Genomic DNA, 21,438 nt, shown 5'->3' with positions numbered 1-21,438 from the left:
GTTTTCTTAATGAGTCACCATACTCTCTGGGACATATGTGTATCAAAAATACGTTGATACTGTTTTTGCGCCATCTCGTGGATGTGATATACTATAGGCCTATAATAGCTATAGAATCAAACAAATTGCACTTATTTAGCGTCATCTTAGAAGTTGTGTCACCACCAGGCAACGAAAGTACACTGAATATACTGTAAATGGTGACTGAAGCATACAGTAGCTATAGACAATAAAACTAACGCACATTAACAATACTTATTGGGCATTAGCTCATCAGTTGTTATTAATAATAAAATTAATGTAGCAATTTTATTTCCTTTATTAACCATAAGGCCACGACTACCTAAACATACCGGAATAATATTTCTGGCCAGCTTGCTTGATTGCTAAAAATATATGGAACATTAAAATGCATTTTATCTAAAACCACAGCTCCTCATTCAATAGTATGTGTTTTGGGCAGTCTATAAACACAACATTTCCATCACACCCTGTCTGACAGCCATCCGTCTATGTATGTCTACAGTGTTATCAACCACTTATCATCCTTAAGTCTGACCAAGAATTAGAACAGAACGTGGGCATTGTTCAAATTTGGTGCATCGATGTTGAATGTGAACCGCAATTTGCTTTATTTAAAGTGTGCTCTAAGGTATTGTTCATGTGAACTTTCAATGCTTACCAGCTAAATGAACTGGAGTCAGTAATGTAATAAATTAGCAAATGACTGAATCTTCTTTCAAGTGCTTGGTAACAACACTGTAGATTTTCCCAAATTACAAAAATAAACAGTAGACCCAGTAGAGCCACTATGTTATATTGTGTGCGAACAAAACTCAAAAAGGGTCAAATAGTTAGTGGCATATAAGCATTATTCTGAAATAGGCTATATATATATATAAAAAAGCCACAAAAAGTCTTGTTTTACAGTGCTCTTACACTGGGTGGGTTTTAAGTAAATGCTATATTTCACAAATAAACACAAGGAACGTAAAACATTTTCAACAAAAACATTATTTTATTATTCATAATTGTTAAATATATAATTAAGTTATTCGATTTATCACATTTGACCATAAAGCTCCAGAATACCCCAAAATGTTTCATTTCCTCTTCATTAACATCTCAATTCCTGTTTGGTACTTGTGTGGTTATGATTGTGACGTTTCAGACAATACTTTCTCTGATAACATTGCTTGCTAAATGGAAAGTTTTTTTTCGATTCTTTAAATCTTGTTTGCAAGCATGTAGACGGATGAAAACAAGCAACAGTGACAGTGAGGTAGCAGCTTACTTCCTCAGATACACATAGAGAGGAACAGAAAGAGGAGCTTCATTCACAGGTCTGTGTTCATTAGGAGGTCAGAACAGAAAACCACATGACAGTCAAAAGGATCAAACTTTTTGTTTTAACCTGAGTATACTGTTTTTAAGACAGGGACTTAACAGATACAAGAAACTGCATTTACAGACTAAAGAACATATCTACAGCAAGTTAGCAAGATTTTTTTTACAGGCATTCATTGTTATTAGTTATTGTATTCAACTCCACGACAATGTTTGTCATTTCTCGAGAGGTCTTTCTTTACCTACTCTTCGTTATTCTCCTTCGCATGTCTTCAGCTTCAGATGAGAGAACATCCATTCCTGGCAGTAAGTTTTTTTTTTAAATTATATTATTAGTTTGACACCTACCTTCTGTCTTGATTGTACATGACGATGAAAATGAGAACAGTTTCAGCATTTCTAAAATAAAATGATAAACTTGTCTTAATGTACTTTAAAACAGAGGATATAATTGTGAAAAGAAACTATGAGAGTATAATGTTTGGTGGGTGGGGGGGGGGGGTTTAGCACATACCTTGAACAAGCACGGACATGAGATGGGGCCTGAGATCTACATATCTAGATATCTACCACATTTAGAACTGTGAGACTGTGTACTATTCTATGTTCTAGAGGTTTAATACGTCCGATAACAATTTTAAAGAAGATTGTATTCTGTTGGTAAATGCATTAGCTATAAACTAACAATGGCCAACACTTCTACAGCACTTATTAATCTTAGTTCATGTTAATTTTAGCATTTACAAATGCATTTTTAAAATCAAATGTTGTGCCATTAACATAAGTTAATGCATCATTAAGATGAATAACTGTATTGACATTAACAAGGATGAATGAATGCTGAAATCTATATTCCTCATTGAAAGTTTGTGTTAGTTCATGAATTTACTAATGTTAGCAAATGCAACCTTACTGTAAAGCATTTTTCTAGGAATAACATCCTTGCAGGGTAAATTTAACTAAAGCAGAAATGAGCTTTTAAAACCTTTTTGATCTCTTGATAGCTTTTTCTTTATCAAATGATTTCATGATTCATAAAGTAAGGCCATAAAGCAATTTAAACAATTATCATTAAATAAAATTATCATTAAATACAATTTCTCTCTCTCTCTCAGGGGGCCGGGCCCTCGCACTGAATAATAATACACTATCGGATGAGCAAAAGGAGCAGATACAAAGCAACGCCATTGTACTAATGGTTCCTCTCCTCGGTCTCCTGGCCTTCCTTATTGGGCTTCCCGCCAACTCGCTTGCTTTGTGGGTGCTGCTCTTCCGAACCAAGAAGCTCCCTTCCACCATCCTGCTGATCAACCTCACCACCTGTGATCTTCTGTTTCTTCTGGTGTTCCCTTTTCGCATCATCTATCACTTCCAAGGCAACAACTGGTCTTTCGGGGAACCTTTCTGTCGTATTGTGATTGCACTCTTCTATGGAAACATGTACGGTTCAGTGGTGTGTCTGGCTCTAATAGCTGTGGATCGCTACGTTGCTCTAGTTCACCCTTTCGGTGCTAAGACATTTCGTAGCAACAAGAATTCATGGTGTATGAGCACGTTGGTTTGGATAGCAGTTGCAGCGGCGGCTGTGCCTTTGCTAGTCTCTAAACAATCTTATGTGATAAAGAATCATTCTATAACAACCTGCCATGATGCACTTCCCCCAGACGAGCAGGAAAAGAACTTCATGCCTTATTTCGTGACGCTTTTTTCTATCTGCTTCCTGCTTCCGTTGCTGGTAGTGGTGTTCAGTTATAGTTCTGTCTTACGCACCCTTAAGGCTGAAGGGCAGCGTTATGCTCACGCTGTGAGAGTTACTGCGCTCATGTTAATAGTTTTTGTGGTTTGCTTTTTGCCAAGCAATGTTTTATTGCTGTTGCATTACTCAAAATCAGATTTTGTCCAGAATGATCTTTATGTTCCATATCTGATCAGTTTGTCACTCAGCACTTTTAACAGCTGCATTGATCCCTTCATTTTTTACTACGTGTCAAAGGATTTCAGGAAGAGGCTATGTGAGGTTCTGAGTTGTTACCGATCCAATTCTGAGGCCTCCTATACATCTAGGTCAAAGACTACACTCGTATCAAATGTAAGCAAGTCCGAAGGACCTCTTAAAAGTGGTACAGCAGTCTGAAGACTTTAGTTTCAAGACATACTGTAAATATTCTATGGCTCACTAAAGGAAGAATACAATCTGAGCATACAGTATGTCCGTCCTGTAAATAATAATAATAAAAAGAAGAATGATAGTGTTATTATAAAACATGGCTTGCATTGACTTTACTGTGACATAACATTGGCTTACATTTTACAAATGCTGTTCTAGTACAAGGCTCTTTGTGCTCAGGGTCAAATGTAGGTGTGAGAACAGGATGCAATCTTTTGCACAATCTGTTTGCATGACCAAAAAACATTAGAATTGATTGAGAGTTTTTTTAATGTTCAGAATTGCATATATTGTACATTTGCTCTTCTCACTGTATTTTTATTTCAGCATGTGTTGTTTTACTGGACTATCAGTTTTGGGTTATCTATAAAATAATAACTGAATGCATTTATAAGATTTAAACTATGGAATGTAACATGTTAATTTCACCAATGTAATAACTGAAACAGTAACTGTACAAGTACATATTGTTCTTATAAAGCTTGATTTTTGGCTTTATAATTCATTGAAAATCAAGGCTGTACAAATAAATTTAGGCTTGAACATACAGAAAAGAATGAATTTATTTTGTGTTTGTATGTCTAGAGTAGGTAGTGCCAAGTCATAACTGTAACCACAAATAGTTATTGTGGTAGAAACGAGTGGTTCTCAGTTACAGTTATGGGGCCATGTCTGTCTTATCTGGCATGCCCAGATCACAGATCTCTCTGCAAATGATGTTTGAAGGGGGTGTCTCAAAGCATCCAAAAGACGCATTCCTGCAGGTCCCCAGGACTTGAACCAAAAACAAGATGTATTTTAACAACAGACATGCTTTAATAAAATATTTGAACGACAGCCCCCTTCAGACTGATACTACTTTACTGACTGAGGCTGGTCCTGCACTTCTGTTATTTAAATGTACCGATTTTAATATTATTTCTTTTTATTTCTATATTTAATCAATGTTAACATTGATTTGTTTGTTTCTATAGTTGTAAATTTTTGTTCTGTACAAAAATATTTTTCATTGTTTTGTAAAGCACCTTCATCTTCATAAAGCTCACTGTGTATGAAATGTGCTCTGTAAAATTAAAATTCATAATTCACTTAATATTTGATTCTCAAAAAGCATACTACAAGTATGCTGCTGTTTTTTTTAAGTTCAATATTTCACACCCATGTTACCCATGGTCAAACATAAAAAAATTACATTTATTGACCTCTCACTAATTTTAAAGTGAGATATAATACGAAGAAACATTTTCAGATTGATTTTACATTGGACAGGCCAAGGTTTGACTACAAGGTTATCACTCTGCCTGAACTCGTTTGAACTCCATTTCAATACCTTAAAAATACTGGCCTCTAGTGGATTATTTAAAACTACACACCTTGTTGAACAGAAAGAGGTTAATGCGTTGGATGTCTTACATGTTTCAGAAACGATTAAAACACTTTTTTTTCATACATGTTAAATGTTACAGATATCACAAATGGTTTCCTAACATTTGAAATTTAACATAACAATGACAGAAATATAGCACTAGAAATGTATTAACAAGTGATGTCAATGACGTCCACAACAGAGACGTCATTAGCCCACCTATTATATTTACGTGTACACCCAAAGAAACACACAGAAAATACATTTTCAAACCTTACATATTTTTCGCTATTTTAATATTATTATTACTTTGTATCATTTTAACTATTTCAAATATCTTCAGTTTTCACGTTTTGCTGTTTTTGTTTTGACATTTATAAAAAAATATACGTAGGACAATAGCAGACATTTAAGACAAGACTAGCGTATGTTTGGTTTATAGTTCATATTTATCTCAGCTATCTTGAATGACACAGTCCTTGATTTCATTCTAACTCTTGCTCTTCGTGGGTCAGAGCGTCTTTAAGTGCATCAGTGGGTCATCAGACTTCAAAACGGAATCAATTGGATGCAGAGCAGAATTTTGTTATACATCTGAGGAATTTTGTAGGACCTTTAAAAGGGTTAAATAAAGATATATATATGTATATGTTGCACAGGCTCTACCGTCATGTAGATCCACCAAAGCGATATGCTCGTGTTATGTTTATACACTTTTTATCTGCATTTAGCACTATACGGCCACATATTATGATGGACAGGTAATGGAGGCTGTGGTTGAATAGTACACTCATTAGATGGGTTGAGTCTTTTTTGACAGACAGTTTACAGTGTGTCAGGGTAAACTCTGCTCTGTCTTACCCCACCAACACAGGGGCTCCTCAGGAAACTACAGTACCATTTTCCCAGTTGTGTTTACCCTCTATACAAATATATTTTTCACTGTCTGTAGTAAATAAAAATAAATTGAATAAGATTGTAAATATGGCAAGTAAGATTGCAGGCCGATGGCAACATGCTATGACAACATTATGTGAAGAAAGGCCAAATAATTATCCACGATGAATTACATCCTCTTTATGGTTAAAATGAGCCGTTACCATCTGGGCGAAGATATAGGGTACCGTTGGTACGGACTGCCCGTGCACAAATAACTTTTATATTCTCCAGCATGGCTTTGTTATATAAATCCCTGTGATACCACAGGTCTCTCTGTATTCCTTGTGTAATTTTGCTATTGGAAATGGGAGGTGGGGTATTTAATGTTGGGAGTATTTGTTATGTGTTGTAAATGTAATGTCATGTGCTTTGCTTGTAATTGACAATGTTGTTGCTGTTGATGACTGGAAGGTGCCAGAGATACAAATAGATTTTCCGCTAGGACAATAAATAAACAATACAATGCAATGTTCTGCATTATTTCCTGTCACTGGTGAAACCAGCAGAAACACACAAGAAACAAGAAGTAGGGTTAACAAAACACTTAACTGTTTTTGTGATTTCCCTGCAATCAGTCTGCAATAATTCAATATCCATTTGTGTTGAAACCAGAATTTCCACAGATCGCACACAACACGTAAAAACTCACATTGTAGTGCACAAAACAGACAGATGACAACACGGAGGACGTTTCTGAAAACACTACTCTTTTAAAGTCTCTACTGAACCATGAGGCTCTACATTCTTTATGGTGTTCTGGTGTTGTTATTACTTTTTTCAAGCAAGAAGAGAAGCCTCTACAATGTTTATTTGCAGTCATTTATCATTTTAACCTTTAATATAATGTGTCAACAATAATGGACATCAAAATAGTATAAAATTTGCAAGGCATTTCCTTGATAGAATTAAAGCACAATTTGCAACGTTTTAACCCTGAATACGTTATTGTGTAAATCTGTATATGAAAGGGATAGGCTATCCCAAAAAAATGAAAATTCTTTCATCATTTACTCACCGTCAGGTTGTTTCAAACCTGTATACATTTCTTTGTTTCAATGAACACAGATAAATATTTTTTGAAGAATGTTAGTAATATTAATTTATTGAATATTATTCAATATATTAATATTATTATTTATTATTGTATATTTTTGTTCTTTTGAACACATAATGAAATATTTTGAAGATTTTAGGAAAACAGGCACCTTTGACTACCAATTAATTCTTCCTACTATGGTAGTTAATGATGTTCCGGAACTGAAAATAACCAACATTCTTCCAAATATCTTCCTTTATGGTCTTTATGTTCGGAGCAAAGTCATTTACACAGGTATGAAATTACATGAGCGAAGGTCAATGATAACAGAATTTTCATTTTTGGATGAACTATCCCTATAATATAAAGATGCTGACCCTATGAACTTCATTGTTTACAAACTAAGTGAATTCAGATGTAGGATTATAATTATAATGATAATAATAAACTATGGTGTAAACATGAATAGAGTTTCTTGTGTGTCATTATAAAACTGTAAAACTGTAAACGGCCCAAGTGTTGATCCTAATAAAGGTATGTTTTAAGACACAAAACGCCCGACATATTAAACTAAATTTTCAATGTTTTCATGTAGGCTATATAATGTATGGTGTTTATACACAGTCCCAGAAAAATTGAGAGACCATTCATTTAGTCACCATGTGGCCTATTGTGGCCATTCCAGTCCACTGTCTGTTAAATTTCAACTAAATCAAACCTCAGTGTCATAAAGTCATCAATGTGAATGACTGATAGCATGACAAGACGCCTGAAAACGGACATACATTTTTTTTTACTTTTCTTAAATACATGCGCAAACATAAAAGTGAATGTGAACTTGTTTTCAGTATTTGAAGTCTGAAAAAATACAGAGCATCTTTTTTGTTATTTTTACCTGTTTCTCCAGTTTTCATTTTCTGCAAATCAATGCGAATTGAAAGCAATCTTTTTATTAAATAATCTTTTTATTAAAAGATTTGAGAGTAATATTAGTAGCCTAGTTCATTTAACACACACCTATAAACAATAAATCCAGAAAAACTGAAAAAAAAAATCATACGGTCACTTTTTTTCGCACCATTATACTGTGTATACATATATAGATTTATATAATACCATATAATACAATAATAATATATAAATGTATCTTTTTACAGCAAGATTTGGCTACCCAAATAACACTGTAAGTTAGGATGTGATGGTAACTTCGGGGCCACAGGGAAAAAGTACTTATTTTTTTTAATCACCCCAAAAACAAAGCTGACTACCACCTGTAATCCTCACATCCCCAGGGTCTCTCTGAGATCCTTTTTTAATGATGTAATAAATATTCATAAAAACGTTATTTAAAAAAATGCTCAGTCCATTACATACACTTACAACAACAACAGATAACAGCAACCTGAAGAAAAAACTTGTAAATGACTATTTATGCCTATCCTCATAAACAATATCACGTTACCATATTCACTAAAATTAGATCGTAGTTCAGTGCTACCAGAGTTATCCACAAGAGGGCAGCGGAGTGCTTAAAAGGTGTTTGAGGTGCTTTAAAAAGGTGCTTCTACAACACAGTATTTAATAATCTAAAAGGTAATTTTTTAATATCCTGAAAAACTCTTTAAACCAACACACCTTGGTATCAGGTAGAAATATACGTAAATTGTTTTACCAAGTTATCTCATTAAATAATTTAGCTAACGCTTTTATCCAAAGCGACTTACAAGTTGGGTAAACAATGGAAGCAATTGGGTTAACATCAGGACAACAAAAAGCAGAAGTGCAATAAAAACATGTCTCACAAAGCCTACAGGGTACAGAGCTAAGTTTTTTTAATATAGGTAGAGTAGAAAAGATAAGGAAATCAGAAATGACCGGTCAGGTGCTGACGGATTAGATGTGATTACAGCCGATTCTTAAAGTTGGCCACAGAATCTCCTGATGTTGTAGCAGCAGGCAGATCATTCCACAAATATGGAATCGATCCAGAAGCCGATTCATGTCAATTAAGTCCATGACAGTCCATGACAGTCTATGACAGCTCACCCATTAGTTTATATTAACACGTACACCCATAAAATACATTTCTAACCCTTATTTGCCACTATATTACTTTTTCAAGATGAGCGTATTGTTGGTTTATACATATTTATCTCAGCTATCTTGAATGACTCAACAATCAAACGGTTCCTTTGATTTCATTATTCCTTCTGCTCTTGAGTCAGAGCCTCTTTAAATTGCATGTTCTGCCTTCTTTCCTGTTACTTGTTTCCCTGCAATCAGTCTGTAATAATTCAACATGCATTTGTGTTGAAACCAGAATTTCCACAGATCAAACTGAACATATAAAAACTCACAACTTACTGAGCAAAGCAGACAGAGGACATCACAGAAGACGAAAACTTTCTGAAAACACAAGTCCATATCGAACCATGAGGCTCTACATTCTTTATGGTGTTCTGGTTTTGGCTGGTGAGAACCTTTTTTTAAGCCAAATGGGTAGCAATGATATATAATATATAATAATAATAAATGTATATGTGTGGAAATCTATAATTTTAACCTTGTCAAAGGTGTCAAAAGTAGTCATGGACATCATAATATTGCAAAAATTAGACGGCATTTGCTTGACAATAGACAAACATTTTAAACTGAAGCACCGTTTGAAGCGCTTTCACCCTTATTCTGTAAAAACTAAAAGGAAATTTTGATAATGCATTTCATTATAATATCTAATATTTAGTAGAACCTAAATTTGTGTTTTAGGCTAAACTGCTTGCATTATTAATACTAAATTAAATGATTACCATTATTATGCTCTTTATTGTTTATAAACTAAATTGAGTCAAACCTAAATATGATTATTATTTTGTTTAAGGTACAAACATGGAGTGTAAATATGGAAAGAATTTGTTGTCTGTCTTTATGAAACAACAACAAAAAAACTTAATATGAATTACATGGTTAATGTCTATCTTTTTTCCAGTGCTTCACTACAGCCCAAGTGTTGATGCTACTAAAGGTATGACAAATTTTACATAAAATGTTAATTGTTTATACATTGTATATAGGTTTGTTTGTAAATATATATACTATATATATTCACATATACATTTATACATATGAATATACTCTACATGATTCATACATTAATTTTTATAGTAAAATTCGGCCCCCTCTGCAGTGGCAACCCAAATAACAATATAAGAGGATGTGACGCTAAAGGCTGTGGAAAATTTGGAGCCACCAGGAAGGGCAAGTAAGTTTGATCACCTTATTTCTAATTACTTTGTCTCTAATCCCTTCTTTTCTTCTCTCAATGACCCAAACAACATTCAACATTCCAAATCAAATAAAAAGTTGATAATAATAACTGCGGTTATTATTTGTGGTATATTAAGTGTATATGTGTTTGTGTGTCCCACAGAAATGGTGTCATTCGAAAACACAAGGGTCTTGACATTGTTTGTAATGATGGATCTACCATTTATGCACCATTTGACGTGACGTTAAATGGCAAGGCTTCCCCATACGGAAACAATAATGCTATTGATAATGGCATAAAACTGAATGGACAAGGTTTGTATTCATCGTATTACTATTTAAGCATGGAAAGGAGATTTGTGTTCTCAATATCATTGTTTGTTCTCTTGCCAGGACTTTGCTTCAAGCTCTTCTATGTTAAGCCGGACAAGTACTCTGGGAGTCTGAAGAAAGGCGAGAAGATCGGAACTCTCCTTCCAATGCAGAAAGTTTATCCTGGAATCACTTCCCATGTTCATGTGCAGATGTGTAACGAATCAGATCCCACCAAATACTTCTAATACTTTTTCTAGCCACCTGTTATCCTTACATCGTTCAGTCTGCGGTTTTCAATTGAAATCATGCTTAAAAAAACCCATTAATAAACATTAAACATTTCTTCTGCTAACAGTGAAAGAGTTTGGTGTTTGAAGGGATGTGAAACTTAAATATTCAGATGCATTATAAAACACAATACCAAAAAAAAAGATTATTGACAACTAATATGTCTACTTTTCTTATTATCACACATCAAACAATGTCTATAGAAACTAGAATACATCACATGTGAAATTCATTTAAAATCTGACACAAGTTTTCCCCATTTTTTTCCCTTTAAAATTATGTGTGTGGCTAATAAATGTCTGCATGTGAATTGCCAGCTTCATTTTGAATATAAAAACAAAAAACGTTTGTTGTGAGTGAAACCTGTCTTAGAAGGTTTCTGACAACACGATTCCATACAGAACCAGAGGATCATTTTTTAATTCTCTGCTTTTGGCTAGTGAGGATGACCATTTTTTACATTTGCAGACAACAAGCAAAAAAGGGTATCCAAAATATCTTATGCAGTAGTCACACCTGTAGTTATATTAGTGAAAAAAGACAAAAAAGCATAATACCGACCCTTTAAAAGTTCCCCTTAAGAACAATATCCAAATTGTTATAATTGTAAAACAAATTTGTATAGGAGTTTAGCATGCAGTGGATCCATTTGCATTACCAAACGTGGAAAAAATTAACAATTTGGTTGTGACGGCAAAATAAAATGTCAAAAGGGCCATATTTGCCCACTAATTTAATATATCTAACATGACTTAGTGTGAACAATAAATATGTGAGTTCTGCCACCATTTGTGGTCATGAGGACAAACACACTTTCAAAAGACAAACCTTTTTAGTCATTTTTGGAATTTAGGCTCAAGCATGTTGTATAATTAGATATTAAAAAAATATACACATATGTTAAAAGCTGAGTCTAAATGGCAAGCAATGACAAATAGCAATTTAATTAAGTGGAAATGGCAATCGATTAAGTGATGTCCTAAGATAACAGCCAAAAAATGATGAACAGAAAGAATGTAACGGATTCTGAAACATAAATAAAATGCACTGGTTTCACAACATTTAAAATGTGTAAAACACTGATCTCTAGTGGAGACTTTGAGGTTACACACTTCTGGTTACACAATGAGCCAGGTCTTAATGTCACATAAAAATGTGCAAACTAATATGCTACAATGAAACATGGAGATTCCATGTTATTGAAAAGAAAAAAAAAGATGTATGCATATTAATGCTATACTATAGTTAAATTAACATCAACAATATATTAAATACATTAGCTTTCATGTGAAAACTAAATAATTTGTCTGGTGATATAAAAGTTTAGGCCTTTGTAATTTTTCTTATAGGTATACTTTATAATAAACAAAAACTGACATGGAAAACATGACCCCCTCTGAAGTGGCAACCCAAATAACAATAAAATTGGATGGGAAATTAAAGGCTGTGGAAACTTTAGGAAAAGTGCACGTAAACGTTTTTCTTTTGGCCAGCCTTTAAAAAAGCATTGTTTCGTTCTCTGACTTGTCCAATTCTCTTCTTTGCAGATTATGTACTAATTTATATGTGTGTGCCGTAGAAATGGTGAAAAATATGAACATTATGGTCTTGAAATTGTGTGTTTTGATGGATCTACCATTTATGAACCCTTTGCTGTGACTTCAAAAGTGCATAACTCTTCCATACGGAAACAATAATGCTTTCAATGATGGTTTAACTATGAATGGAGAAGGGTTTGTTTTTATTGTTAAATAAATTATAGCATGAGCTCCTTTGTAAAGTGTTTTTAAAATAATAATCTTACAGTAATTTCATTACTTGTTATTCCTGCCAGGACTTTGGTTCAAGCTCTTCTATGTTCCAGACGGGTACTCTGGGAGTCTGAAGAAAGGGCAGAAGATTGAAACTTCACTCCCAATGAAGAGGCTTCATTTTGGAATCACCTCTCATGTTCATGTGCAATTATTTTCAGGTCTATTTTATATAAAAAATATTGACACAGAAACCAAAACATATACAGGACATTTGATAACTTTCCATTTAGTAGATATTTATAGGCATATACTGTGTTTTACATTTCATGTGGTATTTTTAGCCAAAAGTTAATCATTAGCCAAAAGTTAGTCATTAATTATTGTTTTGTAAAGTGCTGATTACATTTAGTTAATACATTGACTTATTGCATCTATCAGTTAAATAAAGTTTTGCTTTTAATCTGTTCTCATTGGCTGTGATTGTATTATTCCTCTTACTGCTGAGATCCTTTTGGCATGTATCAGGCAGGACACATTAGCTGGCAGAATACACATAACTGAAGAAACGGTTCAGAGTCTGCAGTGTTTTACCTGGGTGGTAGAGTCAATTAATAATGTATATTCCCATTCACTTTTATCTGTATTTAAAACCTAAATGACTTCTTCATTGGGTGGAATCAAGGGGTGCAAAAGTATGTATTATGCATGGGGCGCTACGAAAAGAGTGGTACCTTAAGTGAAGTGATCAACAATTTCTTCCTGAGATTCAGGCTCCTTAACCATACAGGTGCCAGATGGGAGCTATATCAGCCCCACCCAGGCAGGTTGGGCGTGTGGTTTTAAAATGATCCCGATCCAGGAAAACAAATGAAAACTCAGAATTCAGTGATCGGAACAGACTGAGGACGACACAGAAGACAAGGAATTTCTGGTTACACAAGATCTTAAAGAACCATGAAGCTCTATATTCTTTGTGGTGTTCTGTTTTTGGCAGGTGAGAATTTTTATTTACTTGCTGTATTCATTTTTTATCTTTTAAGCAAAATAAATTTGATGTGTTATGGTGAATGATACTCCAAATACAAAATTTGCAGCATTTTAATTTTGTCTTGCAAATTCTGTAAACTCATAAGGGTGGTATTTGATTTTGGGCACAAAACATTATTTGTATGATTTAGTTCTTCCTGTATTATTTAATTTTGAGTCAATATTTATTTTTATTCATTAATTCGATCATATTGCACATGTCCTCGCAAAGTAGAAGTCAAACTTAAAAAGAACACTGCTGTTGAAAATATAGTGCTAACCATAAAGGGATAAGGTTTGGTGTCATTATAAAATAGGTAACAAGAAAAAATTAATATGTCAATGTCTGTCTTTTTCAGTGCTTGGGTACAGCCCTGCAGATGCCAATACAGGTAACGTTATAAATTAAGATACATAGACCTTGTGTTTTGTAACTGCATATATATTATATATATATCTATTTTAGTTAAATTCGGATCCCTCTGCTGTGGCAACCCAAACAACAATAAAAGAGGATGTGATGTTAAGGGCTGTGGATACTTCGGAGCCCCCCGGAATGGCAAGTGAGTAAAGGTTTTTTTGACCCCTTGTTTCTCATTTTTCATAATTTGTCTCTAATCCCTTCCCTCCTCCTTTTAATGACCCAAACAAAATTAATATACCAAATGAGCTTTCTAAGAGGTTTTAATAATAATACTAAGTTACCAATTTAGTGGTATGTTATGTGTGTCCAACAGAAAGGGTGTCAAACAAAAACACGGGGGTCTTGACATTGAATGTGAAGATGGATCTACCATTAATGCACCATTCGATGTGACGTTAAATGGAAAGTCTGCTCCATACGGAAACAGTAATGCTATTGATAATGGCATAAAACTGAATGGAGAAGGTTTGTATTCATCGTATTACTATTTAAGCATGGAGAGGAGATTTGTGTCTATTTGTGAAGTGTTCTCAAAATCAATGTTTGTTCTCTTCGCCAGGACTTTGCTTCAAGCTCTTCTATGTTAAGCCGGACAAGTACTATGGGAGTCTGAAGAAAGGCGAGAAGATCGGAACACTCCTTCCAATGCAGAAGGTTTATCCTGGAATCACCTCCCACGTTCATGTGCAGATGTGTGACAAATCAGATCCCACCAAATACTTCTAATATGCTGTGAAAGATGACCTTTATTCTCACATCTCTAAGGGTCCCTTTTTTAATTTTTGTAGTTTTTCTTTGCATGCTAAAAATCAATGAAAACATTTTTTTTTTATTTGTTCTACTAACAATTCACAACATAATTGCATGGCTTCAGTTGCTTGACATCCTTTACCTAATGCGTTTCTGTTTAAAAAATAAAGTTTAAAGTTCAGATACTCTCCGAGTCTTGTTTTTGATACATGTGAAGATGTGAAATCACGATACATGAATCATTTCAGGCAGTGGACAACACTTAGTAAAGTGTGATGGTAAATTGTTCAGGTGAAGGTATGCGCTCATGAACAGACATGTTATGTTTGGGTGGAGATTGTTTTCTATCATAATATTCTGTTCTGATGTTCTTATCTTTTTGATGCAGCCCTTAATTATTAATTTAGCTAAAGTGCAGAAATGGACAAAATAGATATTTGTATTCTCGCTATGAATTGAAAGGAACTAAGATATAAATAATTTACTACAAACGGTATTCCTCATTTCCTACCTAAACTGCAGCACAATACTTTCAGCATCAGCATTTTTGTTAATCCATAATCCAAGAAACCAAATCCTAATTTAAACCCTATCCGTAACTGTAATTTACCCATAAATCTTACAGGTGTGGAGTCCATTAGATTTTCACCTTCCGTTTCTCCAATGCCATGATCTTCTGCTGAATCTGTGGAAAACAGCACAGCAGACTATAGAAAAAACTTCCTCATATTTCAAAAACAGTACTGATGTCTTCCCACTAGTGAGGGATGGGTAAATGGAGTGCTTATCATCATAAACAATATCAAATTACCATAAAAATAAGATTGAGAGATTGTAATCCAGTTCTACATATACGTCCTCCGCTTTCAAATATGCCTACTTTCTTACTATATAGTATGCAAAAGTGAGTATGCAGAATGAAAGTACGTGTCGTAGAGGCAGTTTCCCAGACACGGCATAAGCCTAGTTCAATACTTGGTTAAATGTAAGAGGTGGCTTGATCGAAAACAACTTGCAATGACGTGACTCTGAACAACAAAACGTCTTGGTTACGTATGTAACCTCAGTTCCCTGATGGAGGGAACGAGACGTTGTGTCGAGAACGACAGATGGGGTTCGCCCTTGAGAACCAATCAACTCTGACTACTATAGAAAAGGCCAATGAAATTTGGCGAATGCAATTTGCATGCCGGGCTCCGCCCCCGGAAATCCGGTATAAAAGGAGGCCGGCGTGCAGCATTCACTTACCTTTGTTCTGAAGAGCCTGAGACCTCTCAAACTGCAGCAGAATACGATACGTGTTCGTGGCATAAGGGACACAACGTCTCGTTCCCTCCATCAGGGAACTGAGGTTACATACGTAACCAAGACGTTCCCTTTCTGTCGGTCTCTCGACGTTGTGTCGAGAACGACAGATGGGGTTGCCTATGGAAAACGCCACAACGCTGTATCGCGTCACAATCTCTAGCGAAGCGACGGTAACAAGCCTGGGCGTGTCATCTCGAAGCTTTCGTGAGACTGTAACCTTCCAGTGTGGTGGTCGGGGGGTTCCAGAGCTTTCTTGGAGAAAGATGGGTACAGCCCTGACCGGTAACTTTCACGGACGGGGCCTTAGCTCTCTATAGGCGAGAGGCCGTCCAGATCAGTTTACACCGGGTAAGCGCGACTCTTAATCAGAGAAGCGCTACAGAGGCCACCTCCTACCCGTGGGGAGGAATATGGTGGATATAGGTATGGTCTCGTCCTTGGAGGAGAACGCATGGAACGTGCGGACTGAGTAGTTAACCGCGAGGTGGAGGCCCACCTGGGGAAGCTCATGGGTTACCAGGAGTGGGAACCATTCTCATGAGGATACATCAGACGGAACAGCCCACGGAGGGGGTGTTACAGACGTCCGGTAGCACTAGGTCCGGTTAGAGCTATCTGTGATAGCTCACATGGTATCCCGGCCTAAGGGGGAAGGCTGCTCTGCCCAGCCAGCCCCCAGGGGGTGCTTGTTTGGTGATGGATGGAATGCCTATTCTTAACCAGTGTCTGGGTAAGAAGGGAGGCTGGTGAGGTACCAGTTTCTTAGCGATGTGTTCGGGTAAGAAGAAAAGGTAAATAGCACACTGACCCAACCTGTTAGAGGGTGGAAAGGTGCTTTCGCAGGCATACGCCCCCCCGGATGCCAGTCCTACATGTCGCCACGCAGGACGTGGGCTGACACCGGGTTTACGCGAAGGTTGTTAACCCTTGCGAAGGTGTTTGGGCATAGCCCAACCCGCAGCTCTACAGATGTCTGCTAGAGAGGCGCTTCTGCCAGTGTCCAGGAGGTGGCTAAACTCCGTGTGGAGTGAGCCCTCACTGCCAATGGGCATGGGAGATTCTGAGATCGGAATGCCGTCGTAACGGCGTCCACGACCCAGTGCGCCAGCCTCTGTTTGGAGACAGCCTTCCCCTTCTGCTGTCCTCCAACAGACACGGAGCTGGTCAGAGCTTCAGAGCTCTGCGTGCGGTCCAGTACGTACTGGACACAACACTAATCGGGTTGGGTCTTCCTCCCCTATGGGGAGCGCCTGCAAGTTCACCACTTGGCCCCGGAGGGAGTAGTGGGAACTTCTTGGGCACGCATCCGGGCCTGGGTCTCAAGATAACGTGAGAGTTTCCAGGGCCGAGTTTAAGGCAATCCAGGGACACGGAGGATGCTCGGTGGTCCCCTACCCTCTTGAAGGAAGTGAGCGCCGTCAGGAGGGCCGTCTTACTCTATGAGGAAGATCGGAACCTCCGAGGGGCTCTTTGGGGGGCCCTGAGGCTCCCCAGGACCACTTAGGGTCCCAAGAGGGTATGGAGCGGAGATGAGGCGGATTCCGCCCTCTCGCTGCTTAGGAACCTGGTGACCAGGTCGTGTTGCCCTAGAAACTTTCCACCGACTGAGTCGTGATGAGTGGCAATAGCGACTACATACACTTTCAGTGTGGAAGGGAGATGTTAGTCTCCAGTCTCGTGAGGAGGGGAACACAATCCTGATCAAGCACCTCAGTGGGTCTTTCTCGTTGAGAAAGACACCAGGACGAGAAGAGGCACCGTCTAGAGGCGTGTAACCGCCTAGTAGATGGGGCCCTAGCCTGGGTGATGGTCTCAGCCGTATAGGGGGAGTAGCCATCTTAGGATCTTCTCGTCCCGTCTAGAGACCAGACATGGGTGTTCCAGAGGTCTGATCTGGGATGCCAGAACGTGTCCTTCCCCTGAGAGAGCAGGTCCTCTGTCAGGGGAATGGTTCAGGGGGAGTCGCTATCCAGAGCATCGGCTCTGAGGCCAAGTGCGGTTAGACCGGTGTGGTGTAACCAATAACACTTGGTGCTCCTGCTCCCTGACCTTGCACAGAGTCTGTACAAGAAGGCTCCTGGGGGGGGAAGGTGTGCTTCCGCCCATCCCGCGGCCAGCTGTGCGCAAGGATATCCGTGCCGAGGGCAGGGACTATCAAGCGGGCAAATGGTGGTGTTACGGGAGGTGAACAGGTTTTACCTGGGCCTACCCGAACAGCCTCCAAATGAGCTGGACTGCACGGGGGTGGAGTCGCCACTCTCCACGAGGCATAAACTGGCGAGAAAGCACGTCGGCTGTCTAGTTCAGTTTGCCCGGGGTGTGTGGCCTGCAGGGAACGAGTCACCTGTTGACTCCACCGGAGGAGGCGTCGAGCAAGTTGTGTTTAGCTGCTGTGTGCGAACGCCACCCTGACGATCTGTATTCGCTACAGCTATAGTGCTGTCCTCGGAACAGCACGTGTATGTCTCGCACGAGAGGCCGTAGCCTGCTCAGTGCAAGTAGCATAGCCCACAACTCTTGGCAATTGATATGCCAGCGCAGGCGGGGGTTCGTCCAACACCCCACCTGCGTGCCCGTTGCACACTACACCGCACCCCTGCAGGGAGACTTCAGTCGTCACCACGACCTGCCTCATAACCTGCTCAGAGGGACCTGAGTCCGTCGAAAAAGTCATAAAGACTAGGGGTTATGGTGCGTCGGCAGCAGGGCGGCATCACCATGCGCCTGCTGCCGGTGTGCCACGCTCTCCTCGGAACTCGACTCTGAAACCAGTGTTGGAGCGGTGTCATGTGCATCAACTCGAGGGGTATTAGCCCGCGAGGACGCCATGTGTCCCAGGAGCCTCTGAATTGTTTCAGGGGGACCGCTGTCTGCCTAAAATGTTCATTTCAGACAGTTCAACACTGGTTGGGCACAACTGCGGACAGGTGTGCCGACATGGTGACAGAGTTGAGTTCCATACCGAGAAAGAGGACGCTCTGCACTGGGGAGAGCTTGCCCCTCTCTTGGTTGACCTGGAGTCCCAATCGACCTAGGTGCCGGAGCACCAGGTCCCTTTGTGTACATAACAGATCTCGCGAGTGTGCCAAGATAGGCCAGTCGCTGAGATAGTTTAGTACCCGCTCGCCTTCCTCCTCTCAGGGAGAAAGGGCGGTCAGGGACAGACCGAAAGGGAGGACTCTGTACTGATATGCCCGCCTCTCGCACGCGAACCGTGGGAACGGCCGGTGTCGAGGAGGATCGAGACATGAAAGTAAGCGTCCTTCAGGTCGATTGCCACGAACCAATCCTGACACCTCATAGATGTCAGGACGCGCCTCTGTGTGAGCACCCTGAATGGCAGCTTGTGAAGGTGCTCTGTTCAGGGTACGCAGCCTTTGGGGGCAACCCGCCGTCTTTCTTGGGAACGATGAAGTGCGGGTGGTGACCCACTGAACATCTTGGTTTTGAGGGACGAACTCGATGCCTGTTTTGCCAGAAGGGTGGTGACCTCTACCCGAAGTACGGAGGCGTCCCTGCCTCTGACAGAGGGAGAGATGATGCCCCGAAACTTGGGTGAGTCTCTGGCGAACTGGATCGAGTAACCAAGACGGACCGCCCTCATTAGCCAGCGAGACAGTGTGGGCAGCTCTCGAGCTCCCAGGGACTGTGACAGGGTGACCAAGGGGACGGTCTGCTTCATCATTCCCACGGGGGGTGGTTCGTCGGCTGGCGGAGCTAACCATGTCGCGGGGAGTCCCCGGAGGGAAGGTTTTTGCTCCGCCTGCTTACCTGCCTGGCGGGACAACGGCACGCACTGTCGGTTTGAGAGTGGTGACGGCTGTCGTATGTGTACGACCTCACGCCTCGCCAGGGTGTGAGGTCGGTTCGCCGAGCACAGTCCAGTGGAGTGTGCGATCGGCTGCAAGTAAACCCGGGGAGAACAGAAAACTCAGTGAGTAAGTGGGCGCCAAGCCCTAACAAGGGCCCGGCTTTGGTGACGAGGCAGGAGTCGTCCCGTACCGACCGATCAGAGCCGTGGCTGTGAAGGTTCGGGCCCGATGTTGTTCTCCCTGGGGTCTTCCCGTCAGTGTCCCTTCTCGCGAGGAGGTTGCTGACGGGGTGTAGGTTTCCCCCTCGACCTCTGCTTCCGGGGTGCCGCCTGTGGGGACACAGGAACCGGAGCCGATGCCGAAAGGGTCCTGGGTTGCAGGGAAGCAGACGTCACGTGAGATCTCGGAGGCCTGTAGGCGGCCGAGTCGCGGCGTGAAAAAAATGTGGTTAATTGCCACTGTCTGCTTCGCCGTCAAAAAACTGCTGAGCGCAGTCCTCGACGGTGTTACCAACAACCCACCCTGCGAGATGAGTGCATCAAGAAAGCGGACTTCCTTGCTGTCACTCTTCTGCACAAGGTATAGCCGGGGGTGTCTCTCCTGGACCACTACCGTGGACATCGTCCGACCCAGGGCCCGTGCCGCCGCCTTAGTCGCCCGTAGAGCGCTGTCAGCGGTGGCACGGAGATCCTGCATTATACCCGGGTCGGCCTTACCCTCGTGGAGCCCTCTCAACGCCCTGGCCTGGCGGACCTGCAGGATGGCCAAGGCATAGAGAGAGGAGGCAGCCTGGCCCGCAACATCGCAAGCTTTCGACACCAGTGATGCCGAAGTCTTACGTGCTTTGGACGGTAGGAGTGGTCGATCCCCCCCCAGGTGGTAGCCGTCCGCGGCACAGGTGCACCGCAGGCGGACGTTCCACCCGGGGGATCTCGACGCAGTCCTTGGCTGCCTCACCATCGAGGGAAGTAAGGGAGCCGGAGCTGGTTTCACTGGAACGGTCCGTGAGTGGAGCGTTCCAAGTTTTACACAGCTCCTCATGCACCTCCGGGAAAAACATGGCACCCGGGGTGGGCGCGGTTTGCACCGCGCACCGACCTCGGGAACCACGCATCCCCGGGTTAGCACGGATGACATCACTTCTGCTTCCTCCTGAACTCGACCGCTGGGGGTGGAGTTTGGATTCGGCAGAGTCGGATGCCAGTCTCCCTCCGATGCTGCGAGCGACATCTCATCTACGTCACACATCGTTTCCGAGTGTGTGCGTGAGGATCCGGACGGTATGCCACCGCCGGTTGGGGAACGTTCAGAAGAGCGAATCGGGGTGCGATCGGCCCGTGAGCACTTGGCTGGCGGGTTTACGTTCGCAGAGTTCCCCGTATCACTAACGCTGCTAACGTGGGTGGTCATCGGGGCCGTAGCCACAGATGTCACAGCCCGGGTAGCAGACGAAATGGTGGCTGGTTCCCGTAGGAAGACAGCCACCCGTGACCGCAACTTCTGAATGACAATCTGCCCGCAGTGCAGGCAGATGTGTCAACGAACGCTGCTTCAGTGTGCTGGACGCCCAGACACCTAATGCAGCGATCGTGTCCATCCCCCTCCTCGATGAGGGTGCCGCACCCAAGAGAACAGCGGGACA

At 40.6% G+C, this 21,438-nt stretch overlaps 3 protein-coding genes across 4 annotated transcripts; all 3 read left to right on the top strand.

The window, feature by feature from the left end:
- The first annotated feature begins 1,264 nt into the window (after positions 1 to 1,264).
- On the top strand, positions 1,265 to 4,566 carry si:ch211-132p1.2 (proteinase-activated receptor 4). Of its 2 annotated transcripts, XM_056769745.1 has the most exons (3): positions 1,266 to 1,343; positions 1,624 to 1,653; positions 2,463 to 4,566. In XM_056769745.1, exon 3 carries the CDS (start codon positions 2,543 to 2,545, stop codon positions 3,479 to 3,481), a length of 939 nt encoding a protein of 312 aa, XP_056625723.1. In that variant the 5' UTR covers positions 1,266 to 1,343; positions 1,624 to 1,653; positions 2,463 to 2,542; the 3' UTR covers positions 3,482 to 4,566. The 2 variants fall into 2 exon arrangements, with proteins under 2 accessions (XP_056625722.1, XP_056625723.1); XM_056769744.1 differs by having other exon boundaries at positions 1,265 to 1,653.
- A 4,637-nt stretch (positions 4,567 to 9,203) lies between these two features.
- On the top strand, positions 9,204 to 10,786 carry LOC130438035 (leukocyte cell-derived chemotaxin-2-like). Its single transcript, XM_056769785.1, has 5 exons — positions 9,204 to 9,327; positions 9,842 to 9,877; positions 10,018 to 10,114; positions 10,283 to 10,434; positions 10,513 to 10,786. The coding sequence occupies exons 1-5, from the start codon at positions 9,288 to 9,290 to the stop codon at positions 10,677 to 10,679; spliced, it is 492 nt and encodes a 163-aa protein (XP_056625763.1). The 5' UTR covers positions 9,204 to 9,287; the 3' UTR covers positions 10,680 to 10,786.
- A 2,559-nt stretch (positions 10,787 to 13,345) lies between these two features.
- Positions 13,346 to 14,857, top strand: LOC130438212 (leukocyte cell-derived chemotaxin-2-like). The gene is made up of 5 exons (XM_056770043.1): positions 13,346 to 13,470; positions 13,862 to 13,894; positions 13,969 to 14,065; positions 14,240 to 14,391; positions 14,486 to 14,857. Exons 1-5 carry the CDS (start codon positions 13,431 to 13,433, stop codon positions 14,650 to 14,652), a joined length of 489 nt encoding a protein of 162 aa, XP_056626021.1. The 5' UTR covers positions 13,346 to 13,430; the 3' UTR covers positions 14,653 to 14,857.
- The last annotated feature ends 6,581 nt before the right edge of the window (positions 14,858 to 21,438 follow it).

This window comes from Triplophysa dalaica, chromosome 16 (genome assembly GCF_015846415.1).
Source record: "Triplophysa dalaica isolate WHDGS20190420 chromosome 16, ASM1584641v1, whole genome shotgun sequence".
NCBI lineage: Eukaryota > Metazoa > Chordata > Actinopteri > Cypriniformes > Nemacheilidae > Triplophysa > Triplophysa dalaica.
Note: the sequence above shows the minus strand (reverse complement) of the source record. Positions and strands in the feature narration are given on the sequence as shown.

What these genes read in the sequence shown, in the direction of transcription:
- si:ch211-132p1.2 (XM_056769744.1), top strand. Translation starts at nt 1,557, where the DNA reads ATGTTTGTCATTTCTCGAGAGGTCTTTCTTTACCTACTCTTCGTTATT. An exon ending in GAGAACATCCATTCCTGGCA is followed by an intron (nt 1,654 to 2,462) that starts GTAAGTTTTTTT and finishes TCTCTCTCTCAG; the next exon opens with GGGGCCGGGCCCTCGCACTG.
- LOC130438035 (XM_056769785.1), top strand. Translation starts at nt 9,288, where the DNA reads ATGAGGCTCTACATTCTTTATGGTGTTCTGGTTTTGGCTG. An exon ending in GGAGCCACCAGGAAGGGCAA is followed by an intron (nt 10,115 to 10,282) that starts GTAAGTTTGATC and finishes TGTGTCCCACAG; the next exon opens with AAATGGTGTCATTCGAAAAC. An exon ending in CATAAAACTGAATGGACAAG is followed by an intron (nt 10,435 to 10,512) that starts GTTTGTATTCAT and finishes TTCTCTTGCCAG; the next exon opens with GACTTTGCTTCAAGCTCTTC.
- LOC130438212 (XM_056770043.1), top strand. Translation starts at nt 13,431, where the DNA reads ATGAAGCTCTATATTCTTTGTGGTGTTCTGTTTTTGGCAG. An exon ending in TGGTGTTCTGTTTTTGGCAG is followed by an intron (nt 13,471 to 13,861) that starts GTGAGAATTTTT and finishes TGTCTTTTTCAG; the next exon opens with TGCTTGGGTACAGCCCTGCA. An exon ending in GGAGCCCCCCGGAATGGCAA is followed by an intron (nt 14,066 to 14,239) that starts GTGAGTAAAGGT and finishes TGTGTCCAACAG; the next exon opens with AAAGGGTGTCAAACAAAAAC.